The following is a 27,750-nucleotide window of genomic DNA, read 5'->3' on the forward strand; positions in this document are numbered from 1 at the left end:
AGATTATTTCATGGAGATTGTATACTGCAGTTGTGTATAGTCTTCATTCCTTAGAAGACAACGGTGGTCTTTCTCCAAGGCTTTCAATGGCTATAAAGTGCTTTGCCCCAAGATCTGAAAGGTACCATGTCATGCAAGATTTCTTTTTCTCCCCTGTATTGTACTCAGATAACATCTGAGCAGTTTTCTACATCGTGATATTTTGGGAAGTAATTGTTAAGTGATTCTAATTCCTCTATAATTAGATCTCTTAATCTTTCACATTCTATCCTGTATCTTGGAACTTGTCTAGAGTTCAACAGCCACTTTATTTGGAGGTTAACTGTGCCGTTTTGACGTTTTCATTTCATGACCAACTTCACCAGCTGTAGAACGGGGAGTGTCCATAAGCGTCACAGGACTGAAGATTAGGCGGAAGTGATGCAATGATGTGCCAATCATGTTATTCACTGGGCATCACACTGTCCATTACGGGAACGTTGACAAATCTTATTTTTTAACTGAACAGTCAATCGGTCTTGGTTTGTTGCACTGAGCTGTAGTTGTTAGTAATCTTGACAGTGCAGCCCCAGAATTCACAATGAATGAATAATACTTCATATTTCCATCCAGACTGGCCTCTCCAGGAAGTATGAATCACGGGCTGTTTTTGTTGGTTTAAAATTGATGTATTAGCAGGCTTGACACTGAAGTTGATATACTCGTTGGAAGTGTATCCATGCCCAGTGATAATTGGCCAACAGCCAAGTGATATCTAAAATGCATCTATTGCAGGGCAGCAAGCTGATTGAAATGGAACTTAGCTTCCATTTCGAAGCAAGTTGTCTACCAGCTTAACTAACTCTTAAATTAGTGTCAAAGCCTGTCTGGAACTGGACTGAGACTTTTCCTTGATTTACTGTTACCCATCAGCGTAGTAGCTGTGAAATAACAAGAAATCCCTGAAGATGATAAGAGCTTGATACAATGTTTGCATGAAGAAGTGGACTAGCTACAGCAGATGAATACCTGAGTGAAACCCCATTCCTCAGTTTAGAGAAGCCAAAACCAAAATGGCTTGTGAAAATATTGTAGGAAGCTTGCTAAAGTCGCAATGCCAAGTTGCCATACCATTGTTCAAAACCAATGGACGCTGAGTAGGAGAAGTGGTGACTTGATTTGAAGCAGAGATTGGAAATTTTGTTTAAAAATTTCTATTCATATTTCTATGAAGAAAACATGCAGATTCACAGCTGGCAGCCATTATTGAACTAACATTATTTACATGTTTCTGGCAGAGAAGGTAACAGTGTGAAGATGCTGTGACTTTATTTTTTCATAGTTTTGTTTTTGAAGAGGGGTTGTAGGCCAGAGGTACAAAGCAATCTACCAGAACCACTAGAATAAACAGCTTGGGAGGCTTTTGGTTTTTTTTTTGTATTAAACTGGCTGAATGGGTGTGACCAGCTTTGTCATTTCTGGGTTTTTAGGTTTAGCTTTAAGCAGAAGCTATTGGGGTCTCAATTGAGTTGAAAGCTTCAATGAATATCTACTGGATGCTACTCTCTCTGATTTACCTCCTGGACAGGAAAACTGCACATGAGAATCTGTGTCTGAATTTTCCATTTTGCCAAGGGGTATGTTTATGGGATGTTACTATATTGGAACAGTTGATGAGTAATAGTTACTGTTACTGTATCTATTATTCTGTTAAGTTTTCCAATAGAGTTGTTATTCTAAATTCCTCTTTCTTTGGTTGTATTTTAATTACAGTTTTTAAATAAATTGTGTTTTGCTTAATGTTGAGTAGTTGGACCAGTTGCATTGCATCCTGCAATTGCCTTTTAAAAATAAGAAAAAGTTAGTGTCTAGGCTACCTTCTTAAAATATTTTGAAGTTGTCTGGTCTGCTCCATAACAACAGAGAGAGCTGAATAACAAAATGCACATTCTTTTTCCCAATATTCTACGTCACTGTTGCTGTCTAAGAAATGTGCCAGCCAATTAGTTCAGAATATGTGCCTACACACAGCCGTGTCATTAAATCAGATCATTTGTTTTCAGTTGGATGGTTAAGGGATAACTGTTGACAGAATGGAAGGAGAATGCCCTTGTTCTTTGCATTACGAGATATTTTATGCCCACTCAAGAGGGCACTGGAGCTTTTATTTAACGTCTCTTCCAGAAAATGGCACCTTACTCAGTCATGTGCTGGATCAACATGACTTATATTCAAGGCTCTGGAGTGCAATTTGAACTCACAGCCTTCTAAGTTGGAGGAGAGAGAGAGAGTTAGATCTGCTGAGTCTAGATTGACCCTGAGTAGATAGCGATTATAGACTTTGAGCTGTTTGTAGGGGCGCTACGACGTGAAGAAAGCTTGGCATCACTATCATCGTCATGGACTCCATGTGAGGTTACCGGATGAACTCCTCCTCCTTTTCAGAAGTGACTGTCGAGGCACCCATAATGCTTAACGAACAGCAGAATCCAAGCAGAGGGAATGATGATAAATGATGTTGAGAGAGAGGCAGGAAGAAACACTATGGGAGATAAAGCAAAATTAATGGCAACAACGTGGCAGAGAAATAAAGATCTTGATGAAAATGGCGTATTGTAATAGAAAGAGAATAATTTCTTTTCAATTTTCTCCACTTCTGACCTGAAACCTCCTGATTTATGCTGGGAGACAGGCAATGGCTACTACCTCAACCGAGTGGCCCTCATTAATGTGAGTCTAGGTAGTGATGTTAAGAAGATATTTGACCAGGTGGTGCATCACTTCCACCAGAAGATAATCAATGAAATGGTTGCAGCTATGTAAGCAGGCTATCCAATTGTGCATCATTGTTCTGGCCTTGCTAACATTGGTGACTTGGTTCAGGGTGAGATCAGCTAAGGACCCTTCTGTACTTTGTGTCCATTCAACCAACCGATCTCCTTGGGAGCATTTTGAAAATTCAACAAGGGACTTGAGAAATAAGTTGTAAGAAATCCAGATGATTGTCAGAGACATCCCTTAGTGAAACAACTGTGCAATTATGCACCAATTATGCTGCCAAGACACTTCTTACAGATATGTTGAGATAACCCCCTACTTGCAGCTCCCCAAGAACTGTGCCTCTCCAATTCCAATCTCTTCTGTGTCAGTTTCCTTTGCTGTATCCTTGACAACTGTGCATTCAGCAGAATTGGCTTTCAGCTCTAGAATTCCTTTCTTAAATTCGGGAGCTTCCATCTCCTCCTCTAATATTTTTGATTAAAAACTGCCTCTTTGTCCCAGCTCTTGGTAAACTATTTTAATGCTATGTTCTGTGGCTGAGTGACAAAATGGATCTGTTGTCACTCTTCTGAAGGCCCTTGCATTGCTTCCTGGCGTTACTGACACCATATAGACACATGTTCACTTTGCCAAGGATTTATCATGGAGGAGTTCAAAAGCAGTATGACCAGTGATTAAATACAGAGAGTGTCTCAGTTACCCTTACGCACCGAGTCCTTTTATGGATGAGGGAGTCCAGACCTGATTATACATTCATTCAGATATATTTTACCCATGAATTAAAACAGGAAATCAGTACGACTCAAATGGAGTTAACTAGAGAACAGATTTCCATTTGTTTTGACACTTTGTTCTACTGATATCCTTTTATACTGATGAAGTGTGTTTTTATCTTGAATTACAAAGCTAGTAATCCACCACTGAGTGCTCCAGTATCAGTGAAGCATGGAGACTACTTGTTTTCCTTTTCACTTCCATGTGTTTGAATGACAGTTTAAAAAAAAGTTTCAATCAATAAGGAGATTTCGAATGAATACGCTGTTTAAAACAATTAAACGAATCAAACTGAAAATGATATCTTTAATATTTAAAACAGATTTGCTCATTTTGGTATTTTCACACTGTCAAGGAAATTAATCAAGGCCCTGATCCCCACTGTGGAGCCTCCTCCTCAGGTGGATGAATCAGAGAATCGGTCTTGAACAATCAGTGCTTCTCATTCCTGTAATAGACCTTAATCGCTGTAAATTAGAAGCCTTCTGTGTTGTTTAAATCAGGGTTATAGCCTTCTGATTCTGTAACATTTCATCTGGCTCCCCTCCACCTCTTGTGTTCAAGGACTCAGAAGACAACGCCACACTGAGTAAGACCATAAGATATAGGAGCAGAATTAGGTCATTTGGCCCATGAAGTCTATCCCACCATTCATTCATGGCTGATATGTTTCTCAACCCCATTCTCCTGCCTACTCCCCTTATTAATCAAGAACCTATCTGTCTCTGTTTGAAATACAGTCAATGACTTGGCCTCCACAGCCTTCTGTGGCAGTGAGTTGCACAGATTCACCATCCTCAGGCTGAGGAATAGGACCAGGCTTACACACACATTTCACTTCAATTCTGATGTTTTCTTGCACAGTTCCACTCCAATGAACTGAAGAATTTTGTTTTTAATTGATTAATTAATTAATAATTTAATTAATTGCTCATGAGGTGCCAGCTTTTCTAGCAAAATTCATATTTATTTCCTATCCCAGCTTGCCCTTACGCTGAAAGTGAGCCATTTCCTCAAACTGCTACAGTCCGTTTGGAGTCGTACATCCACTGTGCTATTGCAGAAGGCAATCCAGGTTTTGTCAGCACAGTGAAGGAGCGGTGATTACAAATCAGTCAAGAGCGGTGTAGGATATAGGGGTGAATTTGCAGGTGGTTCTATTCTCCTGCAGCCTTTGCCCTTCTAGGTGGTAGAGTTCACAGATTCCAAAGTTGATGGATTGTTGACGGGTTGCTGCAATGCATCTTTTGGATAGTATACCCTGCTGTCACCAAATATCAGTGTGAGAGAGAGAGCGGGGGAGAATGTTTAATTCAATGTCTGGGATTTCAGTCAAGTCGGTTGCTTAATCCAAGCATTTTGAGTCTTGTAGCAGCTGCACTCATCCAGTCAAGTTGAGAGTATTCTGTCATACTCCTGACTTGGTGATTTTTGGACGGCGGGGAGTCAAGAACTTTGTCGATCGCAGCGATATATCCAATCTCTGATCTTCTCTTGTAGCTACAGTATTTATATGGTTCATCTAGTGAAATTTCTGGTGAATGGTAAAATCAGCACATTGATGGTAGATAATTTGACAATGGTAATACTGTTGACTGTCAAGAGGAGTTGGTTGAATACATTACAGGCTGTCCTCAGTGAAACGATGAAGTTTCGTCTGCTCAAGAGCTTATTTAGTGGTCAGTCCCACCAACAAGAGTGTGGACAGATGCCTCTACCAAAGGTAGATTGTTAAGGGCAAGAGCACGTACCCTTTACCCTCCTCTTGCTCCCCTTACCATCTGCTGTAGACCAATCTGACAGATATATCATTCGGCACTCAGCCAGCTCACTCAATTTTGGTGCTACCAAACCACTGTTGGCAATGGATATTAAAATTCCACCACCCAGGCTACATTGCATTCTATTCTTAGCCCCACTGTTTCTTCCAAGTGATATTTTTACGAGGAGGACTACAGATTTGGCAGTAGGAAGTAGGTGGTAATTGGCAGGAGGTTTCCTTGTCTCTGCTTGACCTAATGCCATGATTCTCCACATTCTCTCGGTTACTATTGAAGGCTCCCAGAGTAACAGTCTCCCCAGCTGTATACCATGGTGCTGCCACCTCTGATGTGTCTATTCTTCCAGTGGAACAGAGCATATACCAAGGGCTGTTGTGGAGGTTTCCGAGTCACTGACTGTAAAGTAGGATTCTACGATATCACTGTATTAAGCTATTCTTTGGCCAGTATGTGGGACGACTCTCCCAACATGTTAATGAGAATGACCTTGTCAGGACAGCTGAACATTAACATACCTTTGTTGCATCTCGATTTGAAGTTGATGCCCGTTGATCTGTCTGAGTTTTTTTTATAGATGTAGCGGGTCCTCACCATTTCAGAAGGCAGTTAATAGTCACTGATGTGGATTTGCTGGAAGGAATCTTTCTTTGGGGCTGGTTGTTGCCTTCCTCAATCGCATTGCTTATTTGGACTGGAATGCTATACTGAGCATCCAATTATCTATTTGCTGTCAAATTTCAAGAAAGCAGAGACAGTGTTTTGTTTTTCAACAATAACTTGAATTTGAATAGTGTCTCTGATGTAATAACGTGTTCCAAGGCATTTCATAGTGGCACCATAATAAATATAAGGTGATATTAGACCAAAAGTCCAAAATTTGGCTGTAGAACCAGGTTTTAAGGCAAGTCCTGAAGGAGGAAAGAGTGCTACAGAGGCAGAGAGATTTAAGGATGACTTCCAAAGCTTCAGAGTTAGGGAGCTGAAGGCCGGTTTTCAAGGTTGGAACAAGTAAAGAGAGGAATTCCCATGGCTCAGACGAGAAGAGTAAAAATACCTCGGTGGTTTGTAGGCCTGGAAAAGATAGGGTGGGACAAAGCAGTTGTGGAATTAGGAATGAGGATTAGCATTTGAAAATTGAGATGTTTCTTAACTGAGAGACCATGTAGGTAACTCTTGCTTCTTTGATCTTCTGTTAGCTTGATGCTTGTGCAAGTTTTAATGTGAGCTAGGATAACAGACTTTTGGATGACATCAAATTTACGGAGGGTGGTATATAGCTGAGAGTGCATCAAAATAGTGCATTAGAATCCGATAAAGGTATATCACATATATTAATACCATTTGCGAATTTTAACCTTTAAAGTAGTTGGATTTTGGCTTTAATTCTGTGAGGGTAAATAGTGCTTTTTTTTTAAAAGGTCAAAAAGTCATTTGGAACAGTGATCTAAATACATCATATTTAAGAAAGCATTTGATTCAGTTAAGTACAAAGCAGGATACCTGTGATGTTAATTGGCAAAACGTTTACTCTGCTGAGTTTACAAAGTACAAAGGAAAAAATAAGTGTGGGGTGGAGGTGCTTTTAGTTTTGTCTTCAGTTCAGAGTCAGGAGTACATTTCTGGAGAATGGTTACTCCTCGCAGATGAGTCAGTTTTTAGTTCAGGGATAAAAAAGGGATTTGGCTTATGATGTGGGAGTTTGTACAGAAAATTTTAAATTATCAAAAATGAAAGGCTATTCAAACCAGCAGAACTGGAACGAAACTATAGACCTGTCTCAAGAAGGAGAATTAGAAAGAGTTAGTTAAGTCAGAAATTAAAGAATTGAGATAGGAGAGATATTCCTCTTTGTAAATTTGTAAAAGTTATTCCTTGGAAACCGGTTGGATTCTGTTTTCTGAGGAAGGGTCACCGGACCCGAAACGTTAACTCTGATTTTTTCTTCACAAATGCTGCCAGACCTGCTGAGCATTTCCAACAACTTCTGTTTTTGTTTCTGTTTTCTGTTTATATGTTAAGATTTGTCTAAACTGTAATATATAAAGCTTCTTTTGAGTTTGTGTAAGAAGCTTGACAAAAGCTTGTTCTTTTATTTAAAGAACATTGGCAGCTTCATGTAAACATGTTCAGTGACCACCATGGTAACTAGCTATAAAATTCAAGCTTATGAGCTAGCAATCCAGGTTTCGCTCTGGAATCTGTCTTTTCCAGTATTACTATTGGCTGGGATCATAACAAAGCTTTAAATGAGTGTTCCGGTAATAGAAGTCGTGATGCAGGAGTGGAGATGGGTAATTATTCCGGAGTCAGAAATAGTGGGGAGGGGGTCTTCAAGTGAAGATAGGGGGATGTGTTTGAAAGTCAGTCCCATGATCAGATATGAAGAGTAGCAATATATTTTCAAATCAGGATGGTGTGTGTTGGTGCAGAGGGGATGTTGAAGGTAGTGGTATTCCCAAGCATCTGCTGCCCTTGTCCTTCTAGATGTAGGGATTACAGGTTTGGGAAGTAATGTCTAAGGAGCCATGCCACGGTGCATTTTGTAGGTAATGCACACTGCTGCAACTGTGTGTCATTGGTGAAGCAAGTGACTATTGAAGGGATTAGAAGGGGTGCGAATTGATAGGGCTGTTTCGTTCTGGATGGTGTTGAGCTTTTTGAGTGTTGTTGGAGCTGCACCCATCCAGGCAAGTGGAGATTATTCCATCAGACTCCTGACTTGTACCTTGTAAATGGTCAAAAGACTTTGAAAGATCAGGAGGTGAGTTAGTCCTAACGGAGTTCCCAGCCTCTCGTCTGCAGTGTTTCTATAGCTGTCCCTGTTCAGTTTGTAATCAATGGATTAACCCCATTTTGATAATGGAAGAGCAGTGATAATATCATTGATTTGATTTGTTGTTGTCACACATACCCAAGTAGGGTGAAACGTTTTGTTTTGCATGCAGTACAGGCAGATCATAGCAAACATAGAACATTATAGCACAGGCCCTTCAGCCCTCTGTTGCGCTGACCTGTGAAACCAATCTGAAGCCCATCTAACCTACACTATTCCATTATCATCCATATGTTTATCCAATGACCATTTAAATGCCCTTAAAGTTGGCGAGTCTACTACTGTTGCAGGCAGGGCATTCCACGCCTTTACGACTCTGAGTAAAGAACCTACCTCTGACATCTGTCCTATATCTATCACCCCTCAATTTAAAGCTATGTCCCCTTGTGCTAGCCATCACCATCCAAGGAAAAAGGCTCTCGCTGTCCACCCTATCTAATCCTCTGATCATCTTGTATGTCTCTATTAAGTCATCTCTTAACCTTCTTCTCTCTAACAAAAACAGCCTCAAGTCCCTCAGCCTTTCCTCATAAGACCTTCCCTCCATACCAGGCAACATCCTAGTAAATCTCCTCTGCACCCTTTCCAATGCTTCCACATCCTTCCTATAATGCGACGACCAGAACTGTACGCAATACTCCAAGTGCGGCCGCACCAGAGTTTTGTACAGCTGCAACATGACCTCATGGCTCCGAAACTCAATCCCTCTACCAATAAAACCTAACATACTGTACGCCTTCTTAACAACGCTATCAACCTGGGTGGCAACTTTCAGTGATCTATGCACACGGACACCGAGATCTTTCTGCTCATCCACACTACCAAGAATCTTACCATTAGCCCAGTACTCAGTATTCCTGTTACTCCTTCCAAAGTGAATCACCTCACACTTTTTCGCATTAAACTCCATTTGCCACCTCTCAGCCCAGCTCTGCAGCTTATCTATGTCCCTCTGTAACCTGCAACATCCTTCTGCACTATCCACAACTCCACCGACTTTAGTGTCATCCGCAAATTTACTAACCCATCCTTCTACGCCCTCATCCAGGTCATTTATAAAAATGACAAACAGCAGTGGCCCCAAAACAGATCCTTGAGGTACACCACTAGTAACTGAACTCCAGGATGAACATTTCCCATCAACCACCACCCTCTGTCTTCTTACAGCTAGCCAATTTCTGATTCAAACCGCTAAATCACCCTCAATCTCATGCCTCTGTATTTTCTGCAATAGCCTACTGTGGGGAACCTTATCAAACACTTTACTGAAATCCATATACACCACATCAACCACTTTACCCTCATCCACCTGTTTGGTCAGCTTCTCAAAGAACTCAATAAGGTTTGTGAGGTGCGACCTACCCTTCACAAAACCGTGTTGACTATCCCTAATCAAATTATTCCTTTCTAGATGATTATAAATCCTATCTCTTATAATCCTTTCCAACACTTTACCCACAACCGAAGTAAGGCTCACTGGTCTATAATTACCAGGGTTGTCTCTACTCCCCTTCTTGAACAAGGGGACAACATTTGCTAGTCTCCAGTCTTGTGGCACTATTCCTGTAGACAATGACGACATAAGGATCAAAGCCAAAGGCTCTGCAATCTCCTCCCTAGCTTCCCAGAGAATCCTAGGATAAATCCCATCCGGCCCAGGGGACTTATCTATTTTCACACTTTCCAGAATTGCTAACACCTTCTTATGAACCTCAATCCCGTCTAGTCTAATAGCCTGTATCTCAGTATTCTCCTCGACAACATTGTCTTTTTCCTGTGTGAATACTGACGAAAAATATTCATTTAGCGCCTCTCCTATCTCTTTGGACTCCACGCACAACTTCCCACTACTGTCCTTGACTGGCCCTAATCTTACTCTAGTCATTCTTTTATTCCTGACATACCTATAGAAAGCTTTAGGGTTTTCCTTGATCCTACCTGCTAGAGACTTCTCATGTCCCCTCCTGGCTCTTCTTAGCTCTCTCTTTAGGTCCTTCCTGGCTAACTTGTAACTCTCAAGCGCCCTAACTGAGCCTTCACGCCTCATCTTTACATAAGCCTCCTTCCTCTTGACAAGAGATTCAAATTCTTTAGTAAACCACGTTTCTCTCGCTCGACCACTTCCTCCCTGCCTGACAGGTACATACTTATCAAGGACACGCAGTAGCTGTCCCTTGAACAAGCTCCACGTTTCAATTGTGCCCAGCCCCTGCAGTTTCCTTCTCCATCCTATGCATCCTAAATCTTGCCTAATCGCCTCATAATTGCCTTTCCCCCAGCTATAACTCTTGCCCTGCGGTATATACCGATCCCTTTCCATCGCTAAAGTAAACGTAACCGAATTGTGGTCACTATCACCAAAGTGCTCACCTACCTCCAAATCTAACACCTGGCCTGGTTCATTACCCAGTACCAAATCCAATGTGGCCTCGCCTCTTGTTGGCCTATCTACATACTGTGTCAGGAAACCCTCCTGCACACATTGGACAAAAACTGACCCATCTAAAGTACTCGAACTATAGCGTTTCCAGTCAATATTTGGAAAGTTAAAGTTCCCCATAACAACTACCCTGTTACTTTCGCTCCTATCCAGAATCATCTTTGCAATCCTTTCCTCTGCATCTCTGGAACTTTTCAGAGGCCAATAGTAAACTCCGAACAGGGTGACCTCTCCTTTCCTGTTTCTAACCTCAGCCCATACTACCTCAGTAGACAAGTCTTCATTAAACGTCCTTTCTGCCACCGTAATACTGTCCTTGACTAACAATGCCACACCTCCCCCTCTTTTACCACCTTCCCTGATCTTACTGAAACAGCTAAACCCCGGAACCTGCAACAACCATTCCTGTCCCTGCTCTATCCATGTCTCCGAAATGGCCACAACATCGAAGTCCCAGGTACCAACCCATGCTGCAAGTTCACCCACCTTATTCCGGATGCTCCTGGCATTGAAGTAGACACACTTCAAACCACCTTCCTGCCTGCCGGTACACTCCTGCGACCTTGAAACCTAATTCATGACCTCACTACTCTCAACCTTCTGTACACTGGAGCTACAATTCAGGTTCCCATCCCCCTGCTGAATTAGTTTAAACTCTCCCGAAGAACATTAGCAAATTTCCCCCCCAGGATATTGGTACCCCTCTGGTTCAGGTGTAGACCATCCCGTTTGTAGAGGTCCCACCTACCCCAGAATGAGCCCCAATTATCTAGGTATCTGAATCCCTCCCTCCTGCACCATCCCTGTAGCCACGTGTTCAACTGCTCTCTCTCCCTATTCCTTGCCTCACTAGCACGTGGCACGGGTAACAAACCAGAGATAACAACTCTGTTTGTTCTAGCTCTAAGCTTCCACCCTAGCTCCTTGAATTTCTGCCTTACGTCCCCATCCCTTTTCCTACCTATGTCGTTGGTGCCTATGTGGACCACGACTTGGGGCTGCTCCCCCTCCCCCTGAAGGATCCCGAAAACACGATCCGAGACATCACGGACCCTGGCACCTGGGAGGCAACACACCAACCGCGAGTCTCTCTCGTTCCCACAGAATCTCCTATCTGTCCCCCTAACTATGGAGTCCCCAATGACTGATGTTCTCCTCCTCTCCCCCCTTCCCTTCTGAGCAACAGGGACAGACTCTGTGCCAGAGACCTGTACCCCATGGCTTACCCCTGGTAAGTCCTTCCCCCCAACAGTATCCAAAACGGTATACTTGTTTTTGAGGGGAATGGCCACAGGGGATCCCTGCACTGTCTGCCTGTTCCCTTTCCGTCCCCTGACTGTAACCCATCTACTTTTTTCCTGTACCTGAGGTGTGACTACCTCCCCGTAACTCCTCTCAATTACCCCCTCAGCCTCCCGAATGATCCGAAGTTCATCCAGCTCCAGCTCCAGTTCCCTAACACGGTTTCCGAGGAGCTGGAGTTGGGTGCACTTCCCGCAGATGAAGTCAGTGGGGACACTAGTGGTGACCCTTCCCTCCCACATTCTACAGGAGGAGCATGCAACTGCCCTAACATCCATTCCCACTGTTCTGAATTCTGAGAAAAAAAAACTAGTAACCTTACCAAATCGGCGCTCAGAACCTTTTTTTTTGGTTAGAGGAGGAGGATGGGTGGGAGACACTACCTAAGTAGTGTTTCGGGTAAAGCAACCGCCCAAATATATTATCTCACTTACTCAGCTGTCCCGTGTCCGCTCCTGCTCAGCGTGCGCTCTGCATATTCACGAGGTAAGCTTTTAAAGGATTAACTTACCTTCCCGGCAGCCCCCTGGTCCTCGCTCTCACTGCTCCCGCTGCTGCTGCAAAAATAGAGCTAAAGACATAAAGACATAAGACACAAGAACATAAAGATCGCGAGTGTTTAGACAGAGTGAGGCATACAAGAATACAGCTGCATAGGAGGTTCACAAAGCAAGATCAACATTAGATTTGAAATTAGAGGGGCAGCACGGTGGCTCAGTGGTTAGCACTGCTGCCTCACAGCGCCAGGGACCCGGTTCAACTCCACCCTTGGGTGACTGCCTGTGTGGAGTTTGCACATTCTCTCCGTGTCTGCGTGGGTTTCCTCCAGGTACTCTAGTTTCCTCCCACAGTCCAAAGATGTACAGGCTTGGTGAATTGGTCATGGGAAATTGTCCATAGTGTTCAGGGATGTGTAGATTAGGTGGGTTATAGGGGGTTGGTCTGTGCGGGCTGCTCTGAGGATCACTGTGGACTTGTTAGGCCAAAGGGCCTGTTTCCACACTATAGGGATTCTATGACATTCTATGACTAGAAAGGCCCATTCAGCAGTCTAAAAGTGCTGGGAAGAAGCTGTGCTTGAACCTGTTGGTGCATGTGTTCAAACTTCTGTGTCTTCTGCCTGACGGAAGAGGTTGGAAGAGATTATAATCAGGGTGGGAGGGGTCTTTGACGACATTGACTGCCTTTCCACAGCAACGAGAAGTGTAGGTGGGGTACGAATAGAAGTTTGGCTTGGGCGATGTTCACAACTTTCTATAGTTTCTTATGGTCCTTGGCAGAGCAGTTGCTATACTAGGCAGTTATGCACCCACATAGAATGCTTTCTATGGTGCATCTGTAAAAGTTGGTGGGGTCCTAATGGACATGCTGAATGTTCTTAGCCTCCTGAGGCAAAAGAGGTGTTGTTGTGTCCTCTTGACCATCACATGTACGTCGGAGGTCCCAACCAGATTGTTGGTTATCGTCACTCCGAGGAATCTGATGCTCTCGACCCAGTCCACCTCAGCCCCATTGATGTAGATACGGGCACATCCTCCTCCTTTATTCCTGAAGTGGATGATCAGCTCTTTAGTTTTGCTGACATCGAGGGAGACTTTGTTATCTTTGCACCATGATGCCAAGCATTCTCTCTCCTTCCTGTGTTAAGGATGATCATGGAGGAGGTGCTGTTGTCTATCTTCACTGATTGTGGTCTGTGGGTTAAGAAGCTGAGGATCCAGTTGCAGAGGGCGGAGCCAAGAACATTGAATGGGGGCAACAGTTAAATTCTCCCCTGTTGGAAATGGTCATTGCTCGGCACTTGAGATGTGAATGTTCCTTTCCACTTATTAGCCCAAGTCCAGAGATTTTGAGTCTTGCTGTACTTGGGGCACTGCTAGTTCTGGAAGACTATTCTCCAGACTTCCAGGAATAGTGCCGTTGGAAATAATGGTAAGCAGATACTCACATTGACATATTCTCACTGACAGCAAACCACAAAATAAAATGTGTTACACTTTTCACTTTTATTGAAGATTTTTGCAAAGAACAAAATAAATATATGGGAAGTTAACTTCAGATGAGAATAGAAGTTTAAATATTATTTGTTACCATTTTCCAAATATTATATTAATTTTGCAGGGTGATTAAGTCCACTTAACAATAAAAGTGAAACTGGTAAGCCATTGGAACACTTTGCTCAAAAAGAAGAAACTTTATCAAGGATTTTATTTTTCAAAATTTTTAAAAATGTTTTCGAGAGTCAAATTCTGGTAAATTCGGAGATTTCTAATTGAGTGCAGGTTTAGTTGGTTGGGGGGGTTGGGAGGGGGCGGGGTGGGATCTTCAGCAGTGCACCCGATGGGAAGTGAAAAATTGCTAAAAAGAGCTTCTCTATTTACGCAGTTAATGTGACGTATGCAGCTCCAAGAGATTACTGTCAACTTCAGAGCAGTAAAGGCAGCGAGCATTGTCAGGTTTACTACTGTTGCTAGCACAAATCTCGAATCCAATTATCTATTCCTGAAGCTGAACTAGAGAAACGTGGTTAAATTTAGCAGGAGAGGTGTTTTCAAATGCATTGTTCTAAGAATTTGCATTGCAAGCTTTCCAGTGCTAAGTTCTATAGATGTCTTTAGACCAGAAGCAGCCTTGTCAGACTGCAGGATCGATTACTCTATCGAGAAAAGTTTGTTGTATATAGTTCAGTTCAAAGCTCTCTGAATCAAGTGTGACCAATAAATCAAATTCAAAGACATGAATATAGAAGATAATTGTGTCTCAGTCAATTGACTGAAATACATCTATTAGGCAGGATTTGTTAACGTTTGGAACAATCAGTAATTAAAATGCATTATCTCATGGTCCTGTAACGGTTAAGACATTTAAAATGTGATGAGTTTATCCTTGATGCTTTCCAGTAATTAACATCATTCCTGTACCTATTTGCTTTGCTCCTGGATCAACAAATAAAATACCAGTGTCCTTTCAGAAAAATCAATAATTGAATTAGCAGCTGGAACCAAGCTTCTCATTTAGGGCTGCTGTGGCACAGTGGCAATATCCTTACCTACGAGCCAGGAGACCTGGGTTCGAGTCCCACCTTCTCCAGAAGTGCGTAATAACATCTCTGAACAGCTAAATTCCAAAATATCTACATCCTGGATAATCTACATATTAAAGAATGCACTTACTCGCCATTCTTCATTATAAACTGAGGGAGCTGGAGTGGGGTGGGGGGGGAAGGTACTTTGAAAGCTGATGGGACTTGCAAGAGCTAAACTTTGGCAACACAGCTATACACGAGGGGCAGAGGAAGAGTGAAAAGGCCACACTATTAGAGGATGTTTTAGAGGAAAAGACAGTTGTTTCCGTGCCCATCGACATGGCTCCAAGTTGATTTGTTACCTCGTCGGTGCTGAGGTCAAGGATGTCACATAAAGGCTGCAGGATATTTGTTCTGTGGGAGTGTGAGCAGCTAGAGGATGTAGTCCATGTTGATAGTGACGACATTGCTTGGGAGGGGAATGTGGTCCTGCAATCAGAATCTCGGGAACTGAGTAGAAGTGTAGCAAGCGGGACCTCTATAGTAGCAATTTCCGGGTTACTCCCAGAATCAAGTTCAAAAGAGTACAGAAATCAAGTAAGACTGATAAATATGTGGCTTGAAAGCACAGTAACGGGATATAGGGTTGATCATTTAGGACTGAGATGAGGAAACATTTCTTCACTAAAGGATAGTGAACCTGTGGAATTCTCTATCACAAAAGTTGATGGATTCAAGGAGGTGTTAGATATATTTTAAGATTTTAAAGACATCAAGGAGTACAGGCTGAAAGCAGGAATATGGCATTGGATGGTATGGATCAACCGTGATCATATTGACTGGCTTAAAGGGCCAGATGGCTTACTCATCCTCCTAGTTTCTATGACAGGCTCCAAGTAGTAAATACAATGGAGACCCAGGCTAATTCCAACAGGTTCAGTAGAGAGGTGGTAAAGCAATTACAAGAAGCAAAAAGGTATTCTGAAATCAAGGTTGACAGCTACCATGAAGTGCAATCTCAAAAGTTCCTATAAAACGCATTGTACTAAAATAGTAGTAAAAGGATGAGTCGGGCTGATCAGGGACCGAAGAAAGGGATTCACACGGAGAGGTAAGAGGCAAAGCTGAGGAGTTAAATACATACTCTGTACCTGTCTTTATCTAAAGTAAATGCTGCCCCAGACCATGGTGAGAGAAGAGAACTCAAATCACAAGAAGAGTTTAAAGCCGATAAGCAAGTGGTATCGTACAGTCATCTATTTATTATACAGACAATTAACAGTCACATGGAAAAGTGTGGTTTATTTAGAAAAGTCAGCATGGACTTGTTAAGGGAAAATCATGTCTGACCAACTTGCTGGAGTTTTTTGAAAAGGCAGCAGAGAGGTTGATGAGGGTAAAGCTGCTGATGTGGTACACTTCTCAAAGTGGTTCAGTATATTGCCATGTAACAGACCTATGAGGCAAGTTATAGTTGTGGAATGAAAGGGACAACAACAACATTGATACTAAATTGGTTGAGGAAATAGGGAACAGAGAGAAATAGTTAATGGGTACTTTTCATTCTGGAAGAACTTTTTATGAGTGGAAGTTCCCAGAGGTCTTTATTAGGAGCCTGTTTTTTCTGATATAACTAAGTGATCTAGACCTCAGTGGACAGTTTAAAAGTTTGCAGACAACACAATATTTGACAGAATTGTAAATGGTGGAAAGGACAGTGTAGAACTTGAAAAAGGCATTGACAAATTGGTAGATAGATGGCAGATGAGGTTCAGCGTAGGGAAATGTGAGATGATGCACTTTGGTACAAAGAACATGGAGAATCAACAAAATAAGGGTACTGTTCTAAATGGTATGCAGGAGCAGAGGGAGCTAGGATTAGGTTATTAAAGATGGCAGGACAGGTAGGGAGAGCTGTTAACAAAGCATGCAGTATTCCAGGTCCCATTTATAAGTCCATAGGTAACCAGATCAGGCAAGTTATAATGAATTTATCGAGGACTGTAGTTATACCTCAGCTGAAGTGTTGCGTACAGTTGTGAGCACCATATTGTAGGAAAGGTGCAAATGCATTAGAGAGAGTGCAGACGAGTTTTATGAGAATGGACCCGGAATGAGACGTGTCAGTTATAGAGATAGATTGGAGAAGATAGTCTTCTCCAAGGAAAACAAATAGGAGATTTGATGAAAGTTTCCAAAATCATGAGGAGTTTGAGCTGAGTTAATACAGAACAATTGTTCCTGCCAATGTTGTTTCTTTATTTAATAAGGGCAACAGGATAATCCAGTAAAATATAGACAAATGAACCTTACATCAGTGGTCAGGAAATTATTGGAGAAGATTCTTAGGGACTGGATTTACTCATCTTTGGAAAAGAATAGACTTAATAAGGATAGTCAGCATGACTTTATGCAGATGAGGTCTTGTCTCACAAATGAAAAAAGTGCGAGTAGGGCAGTGTATGTTGTCTACGTGGACTTTAGTCAAGCATTTGACAAGGTTCCTCATGGTAAGCTGGTCCAGAAGATTAAGTCACGTGGGATCTGTGATAAGTTGGCAAATTGGATACAAAATTGGCAATGTCATAGAAGAGAGAGGTAGTTGTGCAGGTGTGTTTTTCTGACTGGAGATCTGTTACCAGTGGTGTTCCACAAGGATCAGTGCTGGAACGTTTGTTGTTGGTAAAATATAAATGATTTGGAGGAAGGTGAAGGATAGTGAGGAAGGTTGTCGAACGATTCAGCAGGACATAGATCAGTTGGAAAGTTGAGCGGCGAACTGGCAGGATAAGTTTAATCCGGATAAGTGTGAGCTGATGCATTTTGGGAAGTCAAATGTGAGAGGAAAATGTACAGTTAATGGCAGGACCCTTTGAAGTATTGACATACAGAAGGATTATGGGATATAATTCCATAAAAAATGACAAATCATATTGCAGCTGTATAAAACTTTAGTTAGGTCACATTTGGAGTACTGCCACGCTGTAGGAAGGTTGTGGAGGCTTTGGAGAGGCTGCAAAAGAGGTTTACCAGGATGTTGCCTGAATTGAAGTGTATTACCTATAAGGAGAGGTTAGACAAACTTTGATTGTTTTCACTGGCATGTCGGATGACCTGATAGAAATATATAAAATGATGAGAGGCATCGATAGTTGGTCGTTTTCCCACCGTGGAAATGTCAAATACCAGGAGGCATAGGCTTAAGGCGAGAGGCAGGAAGTTTAAGAGAGATGTGTGAGGCAATTATTTTATCCAGAGAGTGTCAGGTGTTGGAATGCGCTGCCAGGGGAAGTGGTAGAAGCAGATACATTAGTAAAGTTTAAAAGGGACTTAAACAGGCACATGAATAGGCAGGGGATAGAGGGAGACGGGCCATGTAGAAGCAGATAGGATTAGTTTAGAATGATATCGCGGTCAGCACAGACATGGTGGAACGAAGGGCCTATTCTTGTGCTCTATATTTGTAAACAGATCAAAAAGCAGAGTAAATGGGTTTAAAGTTTTTTTTTTTGCAAAAGAAACATGCGAGGTGAGACAGAAATGTTTTCACTTGGCAAGTAGTTAGGTTATGGACTGCACTGTCTGGATACTTGATGGAGATAGGTTCAATTAGGGCATTCAAGAGGGTATTAGCTGTGATTATATAAATAGTCAGTGTGCAGTTTTGTGGAGAAAAGACAGGAGATTGGCACTAAGTTAAAACACTCAGAGTCACTGCAGACATAATTGGCCAATTGGTTCACCTTCTGCACTATACTAATTCTGTTATGCATTCTCACCTTTAAATTGTTTTTTGTAGTGCTGTCGAAAATAAACTTCCAAATGGTTGTAAAATGGTCCTAATGGTGACAATGTATTTGGTAGCTGTTAGGAGCTCTTCTACCACAAGCTAATGTTCAACACTTAAAGCGTACATGGATTGTTTACAGCTATGATTTGTACGCCCATTGCAATCGACTTTTAGATGCACCAAGTGCTGGTTCAACCTAGCATGACTTGGATGTAAGTTGTTGTCCTTCCTCGTCTCCCAATCAAAATCCCAGAAATCCCTCCTTAACGGCACTGAGCATGTCCTCAGAAGGTCAGTCACCACCAAGATCTCAAGGGTAGTTTCACAAGGACACCAAATGCCAGCCTTGCCCCCAATGCCCGTGAAGGAATGTTTAAAAAATGCGGAGTGTACCACTTCTTAAAGCACACTTCAACAAAATTATTCAGGAGAATCTTCACCTACGTGTTCTGTGTAGAAGGTGGTGTGGTTCTTATGATGATAGACAATCCATCTGATAAAGGATCTTATTTTTTTAAAAATTGATTGTGTGGTCCAAAAGCTTGAAGTAAGGAATAAATATCTTTGCTGTACGAGAACTCCACCAGATCTCTGCTGGCCAGGTACTAACTCTCACTAAATCCCTTTCACCTATTCTCCCTGTACTTGCTCATCTATATTGGCTCAAAGTTCAGCAGTGTTTGTTTGAAAATGCTTATTTCCCTGCTTGGTTTCACCGCATCCTATCTCTGTCATCTTTGACAGCCTCAGGACCCTCTCATATCTGCAGCCGCCTTATTCTCATCTCATGAGCATCACCCAGTATTCCATGGCCCAGCATTGGTGATTTTGCATTTTGCTGTCTAACCCGGAAATTCTGGATTTATGGGGTCATCGAGCTGTACAGCATGGAAACAAACCCTTTGGTCCAACGTGTTCATGCCAACCAGATATCCTAAACTGATCTGGTCCCATTTGCCAGCATTTGGCCCATATCCCTTTTAAACCCTTCCTATTCATACACCCATCCAGATGCCTTTTACAAGCTGTAGTTGTACCAGCCTCCACCACTTCTTCTAGCAGCTCATTCCATACACGCACCACCCTCTACATGAAAAAGTTGCCCCTCGGGTCCCTTTTATATCTTTCCCCTCACATCTTAAACCTATGCCCTCTAGTTTTGGTCTTCCCTACCCTGGGAAAATGACCCTAGCTATTCATCTTTTCCATGCCCCTCATGGTTTGTAAAACCTCTGTAACGTCACCCCTCAGCCTCTGATGCTCCAGGGAAAATAACCCCAGTCTATTCAGCCTCTCCCTCTAGCTCAAACCCTCCAACTCCAGCAACATCTTTGTAAATCTACTCTGAGTCCTTTCAAGTTTAACAACATCTTTACTGAAGCAGGGAGACCAGAATTAAACACAGGATTCTAGAAGTGGCCTCAACAATGTCCTGTATAGCCACAATATGACATCCCAACTCCTATACTCAGTGCACTGACCAATGAAGGCAGGTGTGCAAGTGCTGTTTTCACTAGCCGGTTTACCTGAGAATCCACTTTCAAGGCAACATTCGCCTGCACCTCTTGGTCTCTGTTCAGCAACGCTCCCCAGAGCTCTACCGTTAAGTGTACAAGTCCTGCCCTGGTTTGCCTTACCAAGATGCAACACCTCAATTTATCTAAATTAAACTTCATCTGCCATTCCTGGGCCCATTGGCCCATCTGATCAAGGTCCCATTGTACTACTTCACAGTCCACTACACCACTAGTTTTGATGTCACCTGCAAACTTACTTATCATACCTCCGATATTCACGTCCAAAGCATTAGTATGGATTGAAAAGAGCAGTGGACCCTGCACTGATCTTTGTGGCACACCACTGGTCACGGGCGTCCAGCCTGAAAAACAACCCTCCACCACCACCTGCTGTTTCCTACCTTCGAGCCAGTTTTGTATCCAGTTGGCTAGCTTCCCCCAGGTTCTGTGATCTAACCTTGCTAACCAGTCTATAATCAGATTTCTCTCCCTAAAACACTCTCCTTCCTTCTCTTAAGACACCCCTTAAAACGTATCTGAAAGTCCAAGCTTTTAAGCAGCTCACCTTGATCTCTGTGTCTCAGTTTGTGTCATCTGTCGTTTTATGAAATGCCTTGTGACTTTGTATTATAAGAAGGTGCTATACAAATGCCGCATTTTTCGTTGGGAATTCAGAGTGTGACAGGTAAGACTGGTTTTACACACAATGTTACTCGGCATAATTAATCCAAGCGAAGGAATGTTAAACGTCGGGTGAACGTATTAAATATTTCAATGGTGACAAATGAAACTGATGTTCTGAACAGGTTTGGGATGGAACCAAATACCCTCACCCATTGTGGCAGGTACCTGTGGATGAGAATACCCTGGAGGGAGATCCTGCTGATATCCATCGACTGTGCAAGCTGACTGTGGATGTGTTGGTTTACGATAACCACATTGGAGCTGCAAACTCCCTCAAGGTACTGTGTCTGAGCAAACTGCCTCAATCGCTGATTGGTACTGATTGGAGAGACTCATTGAGATGTTCAGATAATGACACGCAGTCTGGGGACTGAATCACAAAATAAATTCAATATCTTTCCCTGCTGTTCTCTGGATAGTCCAGGTAAATCTGCTTGAGGGTAGTTTAGTTTAGTGTTTGATTGGGAAAGAAGCTTGTATTTTCCTTGCCCTGTCATTATATGAGAACATTTATTTGGCTGTGGGTCAGTTTTGTTCTTCAGCAGAGCTTGCCAATTCCCTGAATGTGAAAGTCTTTGGCTGCGTTTGTTTGTAGTTTTGTTCCTTCATGATCAGCAATAGAGCATTTTGGAGATCCTTTCTGTCCAGCGTTTGGCCAGAACACTCTGTTTCCACCAGACAGTTCGATCCCTGTTTAACCAAAACAGAGAGCCAGCAGATCTGACTGCATCCAGGAAGAAAGATGCAAAGTTAATTTTTCAAGTCTGCTGTGACTGTTCTTTCAGAATGGAACGGAGCTGGAAAATGATGGTTTTCATGCTGTTGACGAAGAAGGAGGAGGAACGAGAGGAACAAATTGTGGAGGTGCTGAGAACACAAGATAAAGGGAGTGCTAATGGTCATAGAGGAAGGATATAGATGCAAAATAGGTGCTAATGGGGTCATTGAAAGGAGGAAGAGATAAAAGGGCAGTGTTACACCTTCTGCAATTGTACGGGAAGATGCGTAGAGGTGGGGCAAGGTATCAGGACAAGTGGACCAGGGTCTGATAGAGGGCATGGTCCAGGTGGGAAGCTGACAGTGGAGGGGAGGTGAAGATGTGTTTGGTGGTGGCATCCTGGTGGAGGTGATAGAAACAGTGGAGGCTGACCCTTTTGAATGTCGAGGCTTGTGGGGTAGAAAGTGAGGACAAGGGAAGCCCTATTGCTGATCTGAAGGGAAAGGAAAGGGTGGTGTCCAAAGTGTAGGAAATGATATTTCTCAAAGTTGGAAAGTCATTTTTAACATTGAGTTCAAAACGATAGTTACCAGATATCATGTGATTTCATCTAAATTACCAGCAAGCCAGCAGGAGAGATGATTGCTGTGGTGTTTGCTGAGTTCAGTTTTACCAGCTCCAGAAAAGGGGCCAAAGGCAGGATCACACGACGGGCCATAGCAGCAGAAGTGCTGTTTTTAGCAGCCTGCAAGTAGTCAGAGGATAGTACGTGTATGGAACGAACTGCCAGAGGAAGTGGTGGAGGCTGGTACAATTGCAACATTTTAAAAAGCATCAGGATGGGTACGTGGAGGAGCACAGCAGGTCAGGCAGCATCAGAGGAGCAGGAAAGTTGACGTTTCGGTTTGGGACCCTTCTTCAGAAACCCTCCTCTAATGCTGCCTGGCCTGCTGTGTGCCTCCAGCTCCATACTGTTATCTCTGACTCCAGCATCAGCAGTTCTTACTATCTCTGGATGGGTACATGAATGGGAGGGGTTTAGAAGGATATGGACCACATGCTAGCAAATGGAGCTAGATTAATTTAGGATATCTGGTCGGCATGGACGAGTTGGACCGAAGGGTCTGTTTCCATGCTGTACAATTCCTATGACTCATGTTGTGCGAATCATCTCAACAAAAATCATGTGATGGGAAGAGTACTAGCTGGATATGTGCGACACAGGGCAGCAGTCACACTCTGATACCAGACTCTCGATCACGTCCTGTCAGACTGAGCGGAGAGCAATGTTATTTAGTGAGAACACTGTCAGAATAGCTGATGTCAGTTTGAGTAGTTAGAAATATGATTTCAATATAAATTATTCTTGGAGCTTTTCACAAAAGGTGTTAATGCATTCAAAGCAGCTAGTGGAATTTGAATTTCATTAATAAATCTGAATTTAAGGCTAGTCATCTATGATAGTGACCATGCCAATTATTATCGATTGTTTTAAAAATCCAATCGTTTCTTTAACGCCCTTTAGAGAGGGAAGTCAGCCATTCTGAACTCATCTGGTCTACATGTGACTCCAGGCCCACAACAGTATGCCCTCCTATGCCCTTAAGAATGCCACACAGTTCCAGAACAAATAAGGATGAGAAACACATGCTGCCCAAGCTGCCAAAATCCATGTGCCATGAAAGAGTAAAAACTGATTTGCTATTCATTAGTGTGCCCCTTCATCAGGAGGCTGCTTTTCACTGTTTGGTGCTCTAAATGGTTATGAGCTAGCTTAATTCATGGCAGAATTGGAAAAGTGCTAATTATACAAGTCTGTTTTGAAGTCAACTTACTCCCATAATGATCCAGAAGTGCAGACTCTACCAATATGGGACACACTGCAGTGATTGTATAATTGCATGTCAGTGAGATTTATGCGTTTGGGACCAATTGAGCTAAAAGGTCACTGTTTGCTTGTGCGTGTTTGTGCATCTGTGTATTTTTTTATTCACCCATGGGATGTGGATATCGCTGGCTGGGCCAGCATTTATTTCCTATCCCTAATTGCCCTTGAGAAGGTGGTGGTGAGCTGCCTCCTTAAACCGCTGCAGTCTGTGTGGGAAGGAGAGCAGAGTGGAGTATTTTAATGTTGGCTTCCCCTTTAAAGCACATTTGTGCTATTCAGCTCCAGTCCCTGTGGTAATGAGTCCCACATTCACACCACTTCCTGGGTGGAAAAGTTTCTGTTGGGTTTCCAGCTGGATTTATCAGTGACCCTCTGGTATATGTGTACTCTAGTTCTGATCTGTCCTACAACTGAAAGCATTATTTCTACATCTGCCTAGTAAACCTGTTCATAACCATCGATCAGGTTAGCACCTTGCTGCCAGAGAGTTGAACCCTGTCAAACAGTGCACCATCTCATATCCTGGGATGATGGGTTAGCCTCCCTATAGACTCCCTCCCTCCACTCTTAGTCCTTGCACATCCCTCTCCCTCTTTCTAACTAGTGCAGTCACTCGCTCTTTGAGTCACTCTCATTCTTCTACCCAATCTACCCCTGCATCTGAACGTGAGAGAGTTACTGGGTAATCACCAGTAGTCGAATCACCTGAGCTGTTCTCTGCTCGCTCGGCTTGTGTCCAGGCTGTTTAAGATGGGTTAACCATACGCAGATCAAGCCTAGAAACTTTATCATCCTGTGAGCCTGTAGGTTACCTGTGACACTCACCGAGCTCCTGTGGAGCGTGCAGGTCTCCTGTTTCAAGTTGGACGTGACCCTGTCGCTGTTTGCGCAGGATGAAGGAACAATTGAGTGTGCAGTTGTTCACTGTGCTTCAGGAACTGGACTTTATTATCAGGGTCTTTTCGTTGGTCCAGCTACTTTTAGGAGGTCAGTTTGATTGACCCTCTGAATCTCCTATGGTATATTTTTGTTTAATGCATTGGTCTGGAGAGAGCAGAGTCTGTGGATGCAGTTCTGGTCCCAGTCTGACTCCTGGCACATTTGGTTGTGGAATAGTTTCTGACTCCTCTTTTATCCCAAGTGGTGCTTAAATTGAGGTTAGAAATGGACTTTTCCTGGGCCTGTTTTGGCTGCTGTGTCACAGGGCATGTTTACAAGTGGGCACTTTGGAGCTTGTGACCAAAAAACTGCCGATGCTGCAATCCAGGATAGACAAACAGAAGGCTGGTAGAACACAGCAAGCCAGGCAGCATCTGGAAGAAAGGAGCAGTCAATGTTTCTCCAGTCCTGAAGAAGGGTAATACTCAAAACATTGACTGCTCTTTTCCTCCAGATGCTGCCTGGCCTGGTGTGTTCTTCCAGCCTCCTGTTTGCCTACCTTGAGTTTGTGATGTTGCTGATGTGGGCCATGAAGAGTCTCAATGGGCCCAATGGCTTCCTCCTGAGCTGGGGATGAGGTTCAGCGATCAAAAGCAGCTCTCCTGCTGTTTTCACATTGTACTGGGAGCCGCTAAGCCAAAGGGGCTGTGTTGCTGTTTGGAAAGATCTGGTCTCAGGCCAGTGAGAAGGAAGCAGCCTGTAGCTGTGTTGAGTGTCCATACGTGGAGCTCTGGGGCCCTCTGTTGTCAATCCCACACATTTCTGGAAGAACACGTCAATTCAAAACACACTTCAAGAAACCAGTTGTATCAGATCTAACTTCAGCCTGCAAAGGATGGCCGTCATGTTCCATAGAATGTGTTTTATTTCAACTTCGAAGTGCGGAGCCCACCACAGTTGTGTTGGACAAGGATCTGTACCACTTTGGATCTGGGCAGCAGAGTTTTCAATGAGTTCGAGTTCAGAGAGTGGAAATAGCTGGCCAGGAAAATGGGAGAATCCCAAGGCTGCAGAAGCATGGGCGAGGGTTGCAGCATCAGCTGGATGGAGGCAGGACTAAAGAGAGACGGAAGACGTACTGGAGACAGAGGGAGGGAAGTGAGGTGTGTGTAAGTAGGGCAGTTGCGAACAGTCTGCACTCCTTGGTGGCCATGAAGGGGTCAGTGGTGAGGAGTTAAAGTTGGGGGCTGAAGATAACGGCCTCTCAACATTCCATGGGAGAGAGTTGAGGCCGATGCAGAATCCGACCTTGGATACGCAGTGTGACAATGTGGAGAGAGTGGAGATGTCGATAGAGCTGATCGTGACTTGAGCCAACTGTTGCCTGTGGAAAGTGCCGTTGTACATTCGGATATATGACTGTGGGGCTTGGTGTTGGTGAAAAATGAGAGGGAATTGGGGATCGAGGCTTTATTTTCAGGGACGGTAGTTCAGGGGTGGGAATGGTGAGGTGGAGTCCTGGTTTGAGATTGCACTGGAGAGTTAGCTGTGCAGGCTTTGAGGTGACTTTGCTCCCACTGGTTGTCCTGTACAGTAAACATTAATTCTGGAGTCAGCCTTTCTGAGGAGGTATCTACCGACTTTACTGAAGTAATGTGGTGAAACCCAGCCATTTCTCTGAACATCCATACTCAACTAGTGTTGCTGATGCTTTTTAACTTGCTACAGTCCATTCGGTTCCTGAATAACATTGGACAAGATTTTGGACCGAAAAGGGGCGTTTTCTTTCCTGTTCCTGCCAACCCAAGATTGGACTAAATTTCTCTACATTGTTCGACAAGAATATTGGCAGTCACATGGGGGGGCCTGATTGCTGAAGAGGCCATTCAGCCCCTCTCACCTGTTCTACAATGAATTCACAGCGATCGTGGTTAATCTGCATCGTCACCATCCTTCCACCTTTGTCTCACATACCTTCATATTCTTGGCAAACAAAGAAAACTTTCTATCCCAATTGTGCATTGAGCCCACCTGAGCCTCGATAGCTAGTTTTGGGAGAGTGCCCCAGATTTCCTGTAATCACTATGAAAAAATGCTTCCTGAAATCACCCCTGAACGAGCATGCTCTGATGTTAAGATCTTTACCTCTTCTTGTAGACTATTTTACCTCCATGGACTCTTAAAGATCCATTAATCATCTTAAACAGCCCCATTAAATTGTCCCAATAGTCAAGGGAATACAAGCGAGTAGATGCAATCATACTTGTATCATTTAATCCTTTAATCCCTGATATCAATCTCGTCCCTTCTCGTGTTTTGAGAAACGAGGAAATGTCAGATCAAACTGGTAAGCAAATAACATTTGGCATGGCCTCTTTCAGCAGTATTTCTTTTCTTGATTTCTGGTTGCCTTGCATTAAATCGGTTTTGTTTCTACTTTTGCTGCTCAGTGCAGGTTTTCATTTCACTTGCTTGTTCACAGAATGCGGGCCAGCATTCCTCACCCATCCGTGATTCCCACTGAGAAGGTGGTGGTGAGCTGCTTCTTCAACCGAGGAATTGTGGGGACACCCCCAGTGGCAGTATGCTGCCCTTGTCCTTCTAATTGCTAGAGGTTGTGGGCCCTAAGATGTTGTCAAAGGAGCCTTTAAGTTGCTGCAGTGCATCTTATAGATAGTACACACTGCTGCTACTGTGCATTGGTGATGGGGGGGGGTTAATTGTTAAAGGCAGTGGATAGGGCCATTTTCTACTGGAAGATGTTGAGTTTGTGTGTTATTGGAGCCGCAGTGACCTAGACGTGTAGAGAGCACAATCCTGACTTGTGCCTTGTAAATGGTTGACAGGCCTTGGAAGGGGACTTACTCTCTGCAGGTTTCCTAGCCTCTGACCTGATCTTGTAACCACTGTATTTATGTGGCTAGTCCAGTTCAGTTTCTTTCAATGGTAACTGTGCAGGATGGTGATAGTGGGGGAGCGTGCAGCATGGTAGTGAACTTGGCTGTCAAGAGATGATGCTTATATCCACCCTTCTTTGAAATGATCATTGTCTGGCACTTGAATGGCATGAATGTCACGTGTTACTTTTGGGTATTGTCCAGATCTTGTTGCATTTAGATGTGGACTGTGTCACTATCTGAGGAGTCGCGAATGGTGCTGGACGTTGCTCAATCATCAGTGAGCATCCCCACTTCTGACTTCATGATGGAGGCAAGGTTATTGATGAAGCAACTGATGAAGATGGTTGAGCCTGAGGAACTAAGTTCTTGTAGCACAATGGTAGTATCCCTATTTCTGAGGTAGGAGGCCTGGCTTCAAGTCCCACCTGCTCCAGAGCGGTGTAATAATATCTCTGAACA

General features: G+C 43.3%; 1 protein-coding gene across 10 annotated transcripts in view; it reads left to right on the forward strand.

Moving 5' to 3' along the window:
- The window catches only part of pot1 (protection of telomeres 1 homolog), a 297,679-nt gene that overhangs the window by 216,535 nt on the left and 53,394 nt on the right, over positions 1-27,750 (forward strand). For all 10 annotated transcript variants that reach the window (XM_048607978.1, XM_048607979.1, XM_048607982.1 and 7 more), the window contains one exon: positions 21,029-21,184. In XM_048607978.1, the coding sequence (XP_048463935.1) occupies positions 21,029-21,184 (156 nt within the window). The remainder of the gene's footprint in view (positions 1-21,028; positions 21,185-27,750) is intronic.

Source organism: Rhincodon typus, chromosome 18, assembly GCF_021869965.1.
Source record: "Rhincodon typus isolate 14 chromosome 18, sRhiTyp1.1, whole genome shotgun sequence".
In the NCBI taxonomy this organism is placed as follows: Eukaryota; Metazoa; Chordata; class Chondrichthyes; order Orectolobiformes; family Rhincodontidae; genus Rhincodon; species Rhincodon typus.